Source organism: Equus caballus, chromosome 11, assembly GCF_041296265.1.
Source record: "Equus caballus isolate H_3958 breed thoroughbred chromosome 11, TB-T2T, whole genome shotgun sequence".
In the NCBI taxonomy this organism is placed as follows: domain Eukaryota; kingdom Metazoa; phylum Chordata; class Mammalia; order Perissodactyla; family Equidae; genus Equus; species Equus caballus.
In genome coordinates, this window is record NC_091694.1 from 503,677 (window position 1) to 518,053 (window position 14,377).

The window sequence follows — 14,377 nt, forward strand, 5'->3', positions numbered from 1 at the left end:
GCTACTCAAGAGGTGGGGCCCATCTCATGGTCCCTAACTCTGCCTGAGCCAAAAACAGGAGCCCCGAGTCCACAGGGGACACGACACTAACTTCTGCCTAAGCAAACCCCAGATCTGTATGAATTTCTATAAAACTACCATGAAAATAACCAAATTCCCCCCAGATTATGATGCGTAGTGAGCCTGTGGAAGACTCTTCGGTGCTCTGGACCCCCTGTAAATTAGCCCAACCGCATGGAGGATAGAGACGCAGGTGAAACTAAGACACACAGCAGTCCCATCCCTGAAACCCCCAGTGGCTTTATTCGTCCCTGAAGCCGCCTCTGGTGTTGCCGCCCCGGTTACTTGAGAAGCTTCCTCATGGTGCCCAGGGACGGGCTCCTATACTCCCGCCCGAAGTGGTTCCAGTGGTTCAGGTAGTTAAAGAGCTGATAGAGCAGCAGCCGCCTGTCGAACCCCGGAGCCTTGGGGATCTTCCGGTGGTAGGCAGTGAAGAAGGATCTGGGAAAACCCCCGAACATCAAGGCAATTGCCAGTTCAAACTCGGAATGGCCATAGAAGGAAGCAGGGTCATAAACAATGGGCCCCGTGTCATCCTCAGCCACATTTCCCGACCAGAGATCCCCGTGAAGAAGGGCCGGGACAATCTCGAGGCCGCAAAACAGATCCGGGATCTTCACCTAAGAAAATAATTATTGTACACGGAGTTATCATGAGCCTGAGCCACAATCTCCTCATCCAATACTTGGAAATAAGGCAAAGATGACCTCGTGTGTGTTCCGGGTCCAACCATGGCACCGCCTACCAAGCACAAAGATAAGGATCCTCTGACTGCAGGGGAATGTAAGTTTGTCTTACTATTTACAACTAATTTAGGTTCAGGAACTCTACAGTACTAATGATTTCCATACAGTAGAGAAGAGAACCTCAGAGGTTACAGTCTTATTGTCCTGTAGAATAGGAACCATACAACCTGAGTGGAGTTCTTGTGTACGTAACTTAGCAAACTTTCTCTACTATTCTTTATTTCACAGCACATATATCTGCACCTCTTTGCATCCTACTGGTTACTTCATTAATGAAGTTAATGAGTTAAATAAACTTTCTTTGATGCATCCTCACCTGGATTGATGTGAGTTGTTTTTAACATTTTGAGAGTTATGTTTTGAAACTAGTCACTCTAGGGCATCTGCCGCCCATAACTGCTCTAAGAGGTGAGACGTTTGTGCTTTGACAGAGAAGGAAGAATGGAGCAAGCATGGATAAGAAAGTAATAGTAAATGCCACCATTTACAAGGCACTTACATTCCACATGAGCAAAGTCTGAGGTTAAGTGCCTGGTGAGCTAGTGGGTGAGAGGTGCACTCAGGGGCCAGGTATGTCCTCAGGTCCCACCCTCTTCCCAGGCTCAGGCCAACAGTCAGGCCCTTATGCATCCACGACTTAACTAGTTCTGCTTCAGGGCTCAGTGGTCCCTAATCTGGCTCACTTCTACCAGAGGGCCCCACATGAATGTGGTGGGCTCATAAGAGGACAGCCCCTCTCCCAGAGGATAACTGCTGTGCCCACCTGTAGCTGTGACCAGAGTTCTCGTGCCTCTCGGTCAGCATAGTCTTTCTCAATGAGGTCCAGCTGTGCCTGGAGCCGGTGCTGGGTGAAGAAGGTCGGCCAGTCATCCTGCCACTCATTCACCTGGGCAAGAAGGGAAAGGAGGCTGGTGCTGTAGCTGGGACCACAGGACAGCGCTAGACGTGGAACCTGCCTAACCCTAGAGCAACCACTAAGAAAACAGCAAATACTGCAGTTAGCCAACAAAGGGGAGAAGACCAGATCATCAAAACACTTAATTATTCCAAAAGAGAGCAGGTAAAGAGGAAAGAAGGAACAAAGAATGGATAAGACATCAAAAACAAATAGCAAGATGACAGATTCAAACCTAGCTGTATCAATAAGCCATTAAATGTGCATGGTCTAAACACCCCAATTAAATGACACAGATCAACAGGTTGGAAAGAGAAAGCAAGACCTGATTATAAGCTGTGTACGAGAAATGCACTTTATATATAAAAACAGAAAGCAGTTAAAAGGATAGAAAAGATACGCCATGCTAATACTAGCCAAGAGAAAGCTAGAGTGGCTATATTAATATCAGACAAAGTAGATTTCAAAGCAAAGAATATCAGTATAAAGAAAGTCATTTCACAGTGGAAAAGAGGTCAACTGATGAGGACATAATAATCCTAATGTTCATGCCCCCAATATATGGCAAATAAGCACATAAATAGATGCTCCACATCATTGAGTCATCAGGGAAAATGGAACCTCAGTGAGATACCACTTCACACTCACTAGGATGGCTATAATTCTTAAAAATGGAAAATAGCAAGTGTTGTGAGGAACTGGAACTCTCATCCGTGGCTGGTGTGAATGTAAAATGGTGCGACCACTTTGGAAAATATTTTGGTAGTTTCTTAAAAAGTTATAAATATGAACCTAGCATGTGACCTAGCCATTTCCCTCCCAGGTATTTGCCCCAGACAAATGGAAGCATTTGTCCACACAAACTCTTGTACGTGAAGGTTCACAGCAGCTTTACTTGTGAAAGCAAAACCTGGAGACAACTGAGATGTCCATCAACAGGTGAATGGATAAACAGACTGTGGTTTATCGTACATGGAACGGACTTTTGACACATGCAACAACATGGATGAATATCGAAATGATTGTGCTGAGTGAAAGAAGCCACACCAAAAAAAGAGGAGATACCATATGATTCCATTTATCTTAAATTCCACAGAATGCAAATTTATCCATAGTGACAGAAAGGAGATCAGTGGTTGCCAAGCGGCAGGAGGGAGATGTGACAAAAGGGCGCAAGGACATTTTTGGAGGCGATGGATCTACATACTGACCTGACTGGGTGAGTGGTTCACGGGCATGTACATATGCCAGAACTTACCAAATTGTACACTTTAAATAGGTACAGTTTATTTTATGTCAATTATACCTTAATAGAGTTGTTTTTTAAAAAAGGATGCAAAGCTTACTTTATACAGAGGGTCACTTTGTGAAGTTCCTTAGCGGAGGAACTTTCCAGAGATCGGACCTGATCTCTCTGGCCAGCATCCTCAGCATGGAGACACTCCCTGTGCTGGATGCTATGGTCGCTTTGCCCCTGGGTTCATCCCCTTGGTGCTAGGTGCACCTCGAAAGCAGGTGGGGAGGCCCCCTCCCCAAACAGCCTGATGTGCACGGGGTGGCAGCCCCTCATTCCCCATCTGCCTGCCCTGGCCTCCAGAATCCAAGGCTCTGTCTTAATCTTGGATGACCAGGTCATAAAAGACATAGATTGAGTGTTGAGAGCTGGAGACCAGTGCTGGCTAGCCCAATCCCTCCAACTGCAGAGAGGGACCGTGATCCCCTCACCCATGGAAAGATCTGACCTTCCCCTGAGCTGCCAAAGGCAGGGCTACCTGGGGACACAGCTGGTGGAAGGACCCAGCCTTCACCATGACACAGGGGCAGGCTAGTGTGGCACTTAGGGCCCACGCTCTGAAGCCAGACTGGGTCAAATCCTGGCTCCTCCACTTACTAGCTGCATAACCTCAGAAGCATCATTTGGCTTCTCTGTGTATCAGTTTCCTCATCTATAAAATGGGTCAACGACATCATAGGGTTGCTATGGCAACTGGGTGAGTTGAGTAAGATAAAGCACTTAGAAGGGAGTCTAGGGCGGGGCAGTAGTTCAATGGAGCCAGTGGTCCCAACAGGGCTTAGCGCACTAGGTGTCTGAGAAGCACACAGCCACTACTCAGGGTTGCCCCACCATGGCCGCAGCTCCCCAAGCACCCACTCACCCCTCCCACAGGGCAGGGAGCCTCCAGGAACTTGGGGCTGGTTCAAGGCGCTACATCCAAGGCCATCTTCTCACAGCTCGAGGAGGCAGAGCAGGTGTCCTCCCAGGTCGCTCGCCCCTTCCTAGCCGGGGTGCAGCTGATCTAAGTTGGCTACTTGATCCTAGAGTCTGAAGGGGCACTCAGGGCCACCCGTGTCCCTAATGGACCAGCCCCATTCTCATCTGCTGCACACATTGGGGCTCTGTGCACTTCATTCCTCGGGTCTTGAAAAGCCACTGTGTGAGGTCAGCCAAGTCTTTGGAGACCTCCCAGCTCTTAAATTCAACATCTGAAGCAGGACAAGGCATGCTCAGCTGTGCCTGCCTGGGACCACTACGACTAGCTCCAGACAGGTGTGTGACCCTCGGGCAGCCAGCTTTAGCCGAGGTTTAGGGAGTCCTCACAAGCCTGGTAAAGCACCATGTGCAGTTCCAGGGACCCCAGATGTGAGGCCTGCCCATTGAATGGGATCCCTAAATCTGCCTCAGGCTTCCTCAGGATCTTGCCCCAAGTGCCCTCAAACTGGGAGAGTCGCCCTCCACCCACACGAGGGAGAGACACAAAAGGCCATGTATTGTCTGATTCCATTTACATGAAATGTCCAGAACAGGCAAATCCGCAGACTGAAAGATTGGTGGTTACCAGTGGCTGAGGCAAGAGGAGTGGGGAGTGACTACTAATGGGTCGTGGTCATTCTGGGGTGATGAAGATGTTCTGGAATTAGATAGTGGTGATGGTTGCACAACATTGTAAATATACTAAACACCAATGAGTTGTACACTTTAAAATAGCAGAGTTTATGTCATGTGAATTACATCTCAATAGTGCTAATAATTTTTCAAAGGCCCCAGGCTGAGTGACCAGGACTTAGTTCCTGACATCGCGTGCTGCCCACCCCACCTGCTTCAGTCCCCCACACTCATCACGCATGCTCCTTTGCACCTGCTGTTCCCTCTGCTTGGAATACTCTTCCCCACGGCTCCCACCCACTCCAGGCTCAGGTCATCTGCTCTCCCCATCCCAGCTCACACTTTGCTTTCAGAAATCAGGTGGTCAATCTTCCTGGTGCCCAGGGGACTGACACTCTGCCATATACAGGGGTGGGATGACCACTTAGCAGGGGCATCCTCACCCAGGCACTCACCTGCGGGATGAAGCCGCAGTACGTCACCGTGTGGAAGCCGAACTTGGCCACATACTGGGGCTCAGCACCCTCAGCCCTCCGGCCTGTCGGTAGAAAGAGCTGCTTGTCTTTCTCTCACGTGCCAGACCTCAGCAGAGCAGCAGGACAGGCCTGGCTGGACTGCTAGAACGTGGGTGGTCTGAGGACGTGCTGCACATGGTAGCCATCGGTCAGCACACGGATCAACCAGGCCACTCCCACCACAAGCACACTGGACGGCAGGGCTGGGTGTAGAAGGGGTCATGAGCCAACTCTACCAGCTCGTCAGCTCCATCAAGGTTCTCATTTAACAATCTCGTTGTCATACTGCAGTGTAATGGGAGATGGTCACACCGGCATCCATCCAGGGTAGGTGCAGCCACGTCAGGGGCAGGAAAGCAACCTGAACATACCCACTGTGCTCGCCTCCTCCTTCCACTTCTGCCTCAGACTCTGGTTGTAAAGGTGCAAATCCGCCATCTGGTCTCCAAGTCTTGATGCCTGACTGAGGGAGGAAGAAATGCAGCCAATTAAAATGAGAAAGAACAACCACCAGCTAGCACATTCCATGTTGAGAAATGTCTTAAATACCTTAAAAACTACTCCGCATTCTTTAACAAGCGGGAAACGAGCTGCAGGCAATGACCCTTTCCAAAAACAAAGTCAGCAGGAGAGGGTAGGTGGGCTTCAGCAGAAGCCTTAAGGGGCGTGGGGATTAAGGGACAAATGCCTGAAAGTGGAAAACCAGCCCCCAACTTTGGTAGAAACAAATGTAAGTCACATATAAGAAAAGACTGGGATGACAATCCAGCAGCAACAGGTCAGCAGTGGCTCGTCCCTGCTGATGGAATTACGGGTGGTTATGTCTTCTCACATGAGTTTGTGTTTTCCACTTTTTTCTTTTACAATGAATATACATAACCTTAATAATTAGAAAAAATGTTAAGGACTTCAGATAATTACTAGATCAGACCTCGCTCTGCCCAAACTGAGCTGGCATGGGTGCACTCTCCAGCACAAGGCAAGGGATGGTTCAAACACGCTTCTTCTATGCAGCTTCACTGGAGTCAGACTAACCTAACACCAGCCCTACACCAGCAAGCAAGAACTCCTCCTTACCACTGAGAATGGCGGTGCAATTCCTGGCCCTGCCTCTGGTAACTGGGCCCAGTTATGCGAGCAGCTCAGCAAGAGGCTGCTCCTTCTCCTGTCTCTGTCTGTCTGACTCTCTCTGTCTCTCCCTCTTTCTCTGTCTCTCTGTCTGATTCTCTCTCTCTCTCTCTGCCTCTCTATCTCTCTCCATCTCTGTCTCTGTCTCTCTCTCCCTCTCTCTCCATCTGTCTGACTCTCTCTCTCTCTCTCACACACAGACACATGCTCACGCTCACCTGCTCAAACTCCTCATCTTCAGATGCTCCATCACAAAGGCGGCCCCACCTCCTGGCAGGTCAATCACCTTGATGGGCCGAGGTGCCCGCACCAGGCCAGTGCTCCGGAGGGCCTCCAGGCTGGCCATCTCCCCCTCAAACATCTGCCGGGCCTGCGTCCACAATACTGCATGAGCTCGGACTCCAACAGCAGCCTCTGCAGCCAGGCTGTGGCTCGCAGCCCTGAACAGAAGCCACCGCGGGGAATCACAAGCACCAGGACCTTCAGTTTCTGAAAACTGGCTGGGAGCCAGGCACTGGCCGCTCAGGCAGTGGGTGCAACGTGGCCCCCTTGGGATGGGAAGGGGATGCAAGGATGAGGCTGCACCTGGGGCTTGCAGTGAGCAGGATGCTGACATCCCTGCAGCGAGTGCTTGCTGTGAGAGGTGAGGAAGCACAGGCTACAGAGGGAGGTTCCAGGAGTGCTGGGAGTACTGTGGGGTGCCAGGGGGTGCAGGTGGGGTGCCCCAGAGTACGGGTTAGTGGAGGGGCTGGGGCTGGGCCTGGGTCCCCTTCTGGCTTACTCAACCCCTCACTGCCTCAAGCAATTACAGCAAGGAGGGGTGGCATGCTGAAGCAACTGGGGCACATGTTTGGGGCAGGGGAAGGCGGGGGCTGGGAGATGGGCTGGGCCTGGCCTTGGGTCCAGGGCCGGTCCCCAGGGACAGCACCGAGCAGGGCCTGGGGGCTGGGAAGGAGCTGTGCACCCAGCAGAGAAGACGATGGGCCGCTCCCCCAAGCAGCAGAACAGCCTCCACTGGGACCCAGGGGCCTTCCTATTTCTAAAACACTTCCCACAAATATCCCAACTTTAAATTAGGTGAACTCTCACCTTAGGTAGACTATAGCTCAGTTAAAACTGCACTTAATAAAATGGTTTCTAAGATCTCTAACTACAGACTTGCATGTTTAAAAAAGTTAACCATCGTGAACAAGACCAAAGCATCTATTTCCACACAGGAAAAGAATGCCATCCTTTAATGCAAAGCACCTGACAGGAAAACCAGGCTAACTGCCAACCACACCTGGAATCGTGGAGCAGGGGCTGTCGGCGCCCCGAAGGCCTCACCTGTCCCTGCTCTCCTGCACTGACTGCGCGCTATGGTGTGCCGGCACTGACAGTTTCAAGGGTCGGGCCTAGAGGAGCTTCCCGGGACCAGCTGTGAAGGTTCCAGGACAGCGTAAACCCTGAACCCAAAACTGCTTCCCGGAGGGGGGGCTTACCATTTTGAAGGGTTTTAGTTCTGAAGTCAGATTCCTCAACCGTTCCCTGTGCCAACAGCTCAGGGATGCTGGTCCAACCCCAACCGCTCATCCATCCCAGAGGTGGGCAGGGCTGCAGGGGGACTGGGAGGGGTCACACCCCCACCACTGCCACACCTCAAAGGGGCACAGCCCCCAGAGCACGGCCCAGGCAGCACAGCCCTTGGCACCTGGGTGCTTTCCTCATTTGTAAGGTGTTATAGTTTCCATATTTAGTTAACAGTAATATTTCACGCAAGCCATGGAAACCAAACAAAAGCACAGTCTGTGAATAGAGGGAGTGTTCCCCTGGCCCTTGGGGTCCTTCTTGGGGTCCTGGCCTCCCTCCTGACTCTTCCCACCTGCTGAGGAGAGCCCACGGGTGCGAAGAACCCGAGGCCAGCGCTGGGTCTCGAGGAGGGGCAGAAGTAGCCAGACTCCAAACCTCGTCGCCCCCATGCTTGAGGGTAGAGAAATTAAAACAACCAACCAAAAACTCCTGTGCATCCATGCAAAAGGAAATAAATGAATCCTGCAGCAGACAAAACCCCGGGATCCCACAGAAAATGCTTGGGCCCTGCTCTCCCTGGAGCTGCCAGCTCCACAAGGCCACGGGCAGGCTGCCCCCGGGCTGCGAGTGCAGGCCCAGCCCAGGAAGAGGCTACCTTGCCCCTTGTCCCGAGCCCCTCCCCCTTCCCCGCGCCCCTACCCCTACCCACTCCCCTCATCTCTTCCCACCCACCTCCACCCCAACCCCCTCCCCCTCTCAGCCCGGGGGGGCCGGCTCAGGCCGCGGTCGGGGGCGGGGGAGTGGGGAGGGTTGGGGGGTGCACCTGCGTCCTGCGGTTGACCTTGACGAACACGGGGCCCGCGTCCGTGTCGTAGGCGCGCCCCTCGCTAATGAAGCCGGCGCCCGGGCTCCCGAAGGCGCGCAGGGTCGCGGTGCGCAGCTCGGTGCGCAGCAGCTGCTCCATAGGGGCGGGGGACGTGGGGACACGGGGGATACTGGGACCAAGGGGAGGGAAACACGGGGACGAGGGAGGGACCCGGGGATGGCGCAGACGGCCCAGCCGGGGATCGAGCTCCGGCTGCCAAGGCCGCTGTCCGCGGGGGAGGGGCCTGCGGGCTCGGAGCACCCGGCCCCGCCTCCCGGGCAGGGTCCACCCTCAGCCTGTTCTCTCCCGGAGTGGGGCAGGCGCGCTCCCCATGGGGGACCGACCCAGCTCTTAGAGAGGGAGGGACGAGGTCTCTGATAGGAGGACTGAAGCGGGTGGTGCCCTGCCCAGGTACCCACACAGTGTGCCCTGACAGCCTGAGGTGGGGTCCACCTGCTACAGGCACTCCCAGAGCCGGGCTGGGCCTGACATCCCTGCACAGAGGTTCCATGAATCCTGGCGGGGCCCTGGCCCAGACCCCTCCCACCCGGCTGGACACAGGACACTGTCCAGAGGAGACGAGGCTGTCCCTGGGCAGCAGGTCACAGGCCTGCCTGGGTCTCACACTGTCCAGACAAGGCTGGGGGTCTCATCATGCCCAGCAAGTCTCCAGGTACTGCCCAGTGACACCCGTTGCTGGCGCTGGGTTTGCTCCTCAGGGTGCCTGGTGCCCATCAGAGATAGAGGCTGCTCTGGGGTTTCTGATATCGGGCAGCTGCCCCTGCCCCAGGTGGGACTCCCGATTACAGAGACTGGCTGCCTTGGGAAGGGAGCTTCAAAAACACACACATGCCCGTGTGCACACATCTATGCACTGGCATGTACAAGGTCATTGCACAAGAGCAAGTGGGACAGGAGAGATTGTACGGCCATCTGTCAGGGGCATGTGCCCTTCCATGTGTTCCTCCTCCTAGCTTTCTTCTCTCAGTCTAGTGAAGCCCACCCTGCTACTGGATCTTGGGAAAGGACTCATGAGCCTGGCCCTCCAGCTTCTCCCAGCACCCTGGGGGAGACACTGGTCTTAACTGAGCCCCCTTCCGGGCCTTGGGCATGGTTTGCCCAAGCAGGGTCTGAATGTGACGGGTGGCAGCCAGGCAGTGGCACACCATCTTACTGGTCCCGAACCTAGGTATTTGGAGTCACTCCCCAGGCCTCCCAGCATCCGTCTGAGCAGCCCTGGGTCCGAGCGCAGAATCCTCAGCATGAAGACATGCCAAGAAGAGCATTTTGACTCTGCATACTGGCGCCACCCTCCTCCCAAACCTGCCTTAGAGTTCTGGTTTGTGGTTGGGAGCTCAAGTGGGAGATGTGACTCAGGCACTTCCAAGCTGCCCTGTGAGCTGTGAGTCCCCTTCCTCACCACGGCCAGTCTCCTCATTCTCCCGGTTCTCCCAGAACCACAATTATGGCTGCAAAGATGCAGAAGGTGCCTCTCAGGCACAGCTGGAACCCAAACTCAGGGAGCTGTGACAGGAGCTCTCAGGACTCAGCATCGTTAAAGGGAAATGTGTCTGGGAGGTGTGGATCTGGGTAGTGGGACAGGCCGAGGTACCAATGGGGTCACTGTGCAGAGGAAGGACTCTCCTGCTTACTCAGATCCCCTTACTGTGAACACAGAGTCAGTGGCACTGAGAACGAAAAAGCCCGCAGGCAAGCAACAGCCCATTGCTCCGTGTTGGGGGAGTCTTGGGGGGGGCGCTTGTAACACTGCTCAGAAAAGGGGCCCAGGAAGGCAGCTGAGGGCACGAACCCCAAGGCCATCACCACAGCCCAGTCTGAAATCAGGCAGCAGGGTAGGGGATGGGGTCCTGAGGCCCTGGCTGAAACCTGGAGCCAATGGACACTGTCCAGGTGTCACCGCTAGTCCGTCATTCCAGCCTCCACACGGAACTGCACTGGGACCACGCCCCCTGGGCAGATGGTTGTTCTCGGAAAGGGACGGGAATTCTGCCACTTCAGAATTCAGAGATGGCTGTGAGCCAGCTGCTTTGCTACGCCCACCACAGTCCCCCAGCACGCCAATCCCTGTTTCTGAACATATTTCAGTGTGTCCACATACTTCTGCCACAAGGAAACCCAGGCAGGGAGGCAAGTTCTCATGCAAGAAGCTTTTGGAAGCAAATTTCAGTGGGAGAACATGGGGAGGATAGAAGCAGCAACCCTCCCAAGTGGGGAGACATGCACCAGACACGCTGAGCAGCACTTACGGGCAGGCAGTGCCCCCAGGAAGCTCGTCTCTGACACCCCGTGGGTGTCTGGATCTGAAGCTCAGGTAACGTACCCAAGCCCCCCCTGCGCTGGTCTTCCTGATGCCAAGTGCAGAATGGTTTCCATCACACCGGAGTGGACTGTCCTGAGGTTTTTAAGATGGTCTGTAGTTCCTAAGACCTCCACTAGGATCCGCCATGGAGATAACGCACGTCTAATGTGATGCAGTGTGAAAACGTCTGTTAGTTTCATGTCTGTTTGGAACAGAGGTAACTTCGTCTCGGGGTCAGGTACACTGCTCTCTGTAGAGAAGTGAGCTTCTTTTCCACACTTGCATTTTCCTCCCTTATTTTGGCTGTAATTACCCAGATTCTCTTTGGTATTTTCTGTTTGTTTGTTTGTTTTGTGAGGAAGACTGGCCCTGAGCTAACATCCATGCCAATCTTCCTCTATTTTATGTGGGATGCTGCCACAGCGTGGCTTGACAAGTGGTGCTAGGTCCACACCACGGAGGATCTGAACCTCTGAACCCCGAGCCGCCGAAGAGGAGCACATGAACTTAAACACTCAGCCACAGGGCCGGCCCCACTTAGATTCCCTTTGAATCCCAAAGTATGCCAAACACCATTTCATAAGAGAGTCCCATCTGCCTCAACGGTTTATAAGTGTCCCTCCAACGCTGCCCTGCAGACATCAGCCTCAAGACAGCAGAGTAAATGGGAGGCCTCCACGGCCACCAGGACCCACCTGTGAGGGGCTTGGTGCGCCAAAACACAACCGTCACAGAGCCTCGGCTTTTGTGTTTAGGGGCATCCATCCAGGCTCAGACCCTGTTCCACAAGAGTTCCCACAAGAGTTCCCTCAGTTCTCTCAGCCCATGTTTTGAGCCACAAACCTAGAATGAGCCTAAAAGAGATCTCAAAATCCAAGCCCTGAAGATACACACTTCACCCCAAGACAGCCTTCCTGGCCTCACCCTCATTCTGCTTAGACCCCACTGGCTATATGATTCCTGGTATTTCCAAAGCAGCAGGTCAGATTTGAAGGAGGGAAAAGTGAGCGGGGGGAAAAGGGAACAAAGGGAGATGAGTAACCAAGACAAAGGGAGAAGTCTCACGTGAAGTGTTAATAATAACAATGATGGGCCAACAACCGAAGGGGGGATCACTCAGCCCTCTGCACCCAGGACCCCATAAAGGGCAAACACTGGGCGGGTACAGCTGGCTGAGGCTCCTCAACACGAAGCAAACGGCCTGAAATGTTTTTAAACGCATGGAGGGAAGCAATGTAATGACTGATTCCAGTGAAGACTCCAATTAGGAAGGCACTAAAGTCCATCCATATCCTCGTTTAAGGGAGAAAAGCCCATGTTTCAGTTCCGCTGTCATCAACAGGATGCAAAATGAAAAGCTTTCGGGTGGAGAACTAAACTGCAATTATCTAGATTTACTTCTGTGGAAGGGCTGATACCCTGACAGGAGCAGATATAATGAGGTATTTTCATACAATAATCTCATTTTCAGTAAGAAATAAGTACGACCACCCGAGATGAGAGCTGAGGGACCTGGACAGGCGCTCGGGGCAGCGGCCAGCCCCCTGCACCTCCTGCCTCCGAGGCCTCCTGTGATGCTCACGGCGGGTCCAAACAGCACAAACCTCTCCACGCTCTTCTCCACAACCAAGGGGCCTAGGTGCTGCATCCAGAGCTAGTCCCTATGGGTCTAGCCAAACCTCCCCGTTATTTCAGATGTCAGCAGGCCACTCAGCAAGGACAGGAGGCAGGCTGCTGTCAGGACACCAGCATACAAGTGTCCCGTGAAATTATACCTCTAAATCAAAACCTCACTCCCCCCGCCACCCTCCACCGATCCAGAAGCCCAGAAAACAGATGCTCATCCTCATTTGGTATGTGCACAGAGGGACTTTCATGGAATGGAACAATCCACAGCAACTCTGGGTGGGTCCATGGAACTTTGGGCTTGAGGCTTATAAGATGCTGGCGACCCTTTATCCATAAAAAAAATATATATATATATATAAAATTATAAATACAAAATTAGGTACCATACATACATATTTGCTATAAACTGCAAAGCTTAGAAAGCCAGAAAGCCCTGCAGCACTGTGACCACTGTCGATCAGCTCAGTGCCTGCCAAGCTTTCCCCACGTCTCCACCTTGGCTACTCCCTCGCCCACGGCCTCCCTGAGATGCATGTGGTAACACTTCTCCCACTGGAGGACTGAAGCGTTTTCCCGGATACAGTTTGGGAAAGCTCAGGCCTCAGCTCTCATCCCCAGTACCGCTATGCTGACATAGAAGTGATGTTCAGGCCCCAGAGGGGGACGTTGTGGGGCAGAATCAGCCATTCCCTGTACCTGGCACAGCACCCAAGAGGACTCTCTCAAGAGGGGGTCCAGCCCATCCTCCTTGTCGGGCAGCCCAGCATCCTGTCACCTGCTCCAGTGACCAGCAACCACCAAACCCAGCGGGGACCTGCGAGCGACACCACCGGGAGCCAGAAAGCACCCTTCCCCTTGCCAATGACTTGTGGTTCTGCTCGGGGCACTCATCTACTTGATGGTTCATGCGAATTTGGGAACATGAGATGGAGAGCCTTCTGTTAACATTCTTGAACTGAACAAATACACGTTCTATCCAGCCTCTACCCTCTGACCTTTCTGCTCCCACTTTAACCACTGAAGAGAAGGAGCCCTGGGCAGCACCTCCCAAAAGGTGTCAGCTGCAGAACAGTTATCTCTTGGAAGACCTCAGGTCCACCACCGCGGAAACCAAAACCATCCTGGAAACCAGTCTGTTACCAACACAGGGGAACAGGGCAGCATCCACACATCGGAATGAAGCTGGCTCATGGCATCCTTCCCTCAGAGACAGTTACCAGTTTCCCCAGGGGGTAAATAGGCTAAAATCTTGGCAAACAGTAGTCCAGGTATCACCATGTCTGAAACTCCCACAACCACACGCTCTTAACAGTCACAGTCCTCTCTCCCTTCCCACAGAACCAGAACTCTGAAGGGACCAGTTCTAATGGATGAAGATGTGGAATATACACACAATGGAATACCATAAAGAAAGACAAAATTGTCCCATTTGCAACAATATGGAAGGACCTGAAGGATATTATGTTAAGCAAAATTAACCAGAGAAAGACAAACCGCCATATGATTTCACTCATGTGGAAGGTAAACAAACACATGGACAAACGGGACAGATTAGTGGTTATCAGAGGGGAAGGGGGTGGGCGGTGGGTGAAAGGGGTAAAAGGGCACATATGTATGGTGACAGATAAAAACTAGACTATTGGTGGTAAGTATGATGCAGTCTATACAGAAACTGATATGTAATAAGGTACACTTGAAATTACACAATGTTATAAACCAATATGACCTCAATAAAATAAATAAATAAATGATGTCAGAAAATGAAAAAAATAAATAAATAAAAATGAAAGCATCAGTTCTGCTTCTGAGCCCCACTGAGGTGCCCT

General features: G+C 52.6%; 1 protein-coding gene across 1 annotated transcript; it reads right to left on the reverse strand.

Moving 5' to 3' along the window:
* Positions 1-280: 280 nt before the first annotated feature.
* FN3K (fructosamine 3 kinase) lies at positions 281-8,953 on the reverse strand. The gene is made up of 6 exons (XM_001490214.7): positions 8,561-8,953; positions 6,447-6,598; positions 5,472-5,563; positions 5,041-5,123; positions 1,570-1,692; positions 281-680 (listed from the first exon to the last, which is right to left on the reverse strand). The coding sequence occupies exons 1-6, from the start codon at positions 8,699-8,701 to the stop codon at positions 342-344; spliced, it is 930 nt and encodes a 309-aa protein (XP_001490264.1). The 5' UTR covers positions 8,702-8,953; the 3' UTR covers positions 281-341.
* Between the last annotated feature and the right edge of the window lie 5,424 nt (positions 8,954-14,377).

What these genes read in the sequence shown, in the direction of transcription:
- FN3K (XM_001490214.7), bottom strand. Translation starts at nt 8,701, where the DNA reads ATGGAGCAGCTGCTGCGCACCGAGCTGCGCACCGCGACCCTGCGCGCC. An exon ending in AAGATGAGGAGTTTGAGCAG is followed by an intron (nt 5,564 to 6,446) that starts GTGAGCGTGAGC and finishes TTCCTCCCTCAG; the next exon opens with TCAGGCATCAAGACTTGGAG. An exon ending in GGAGGAGGCGAGCACAGTGG is followed by an intron (nt 5,124 to 5,471) that starts GTATGTTCAGGT and finishes TTCTACCGACAG; the next exon opens with GCCGGAGGGCTGAGGGTGCT.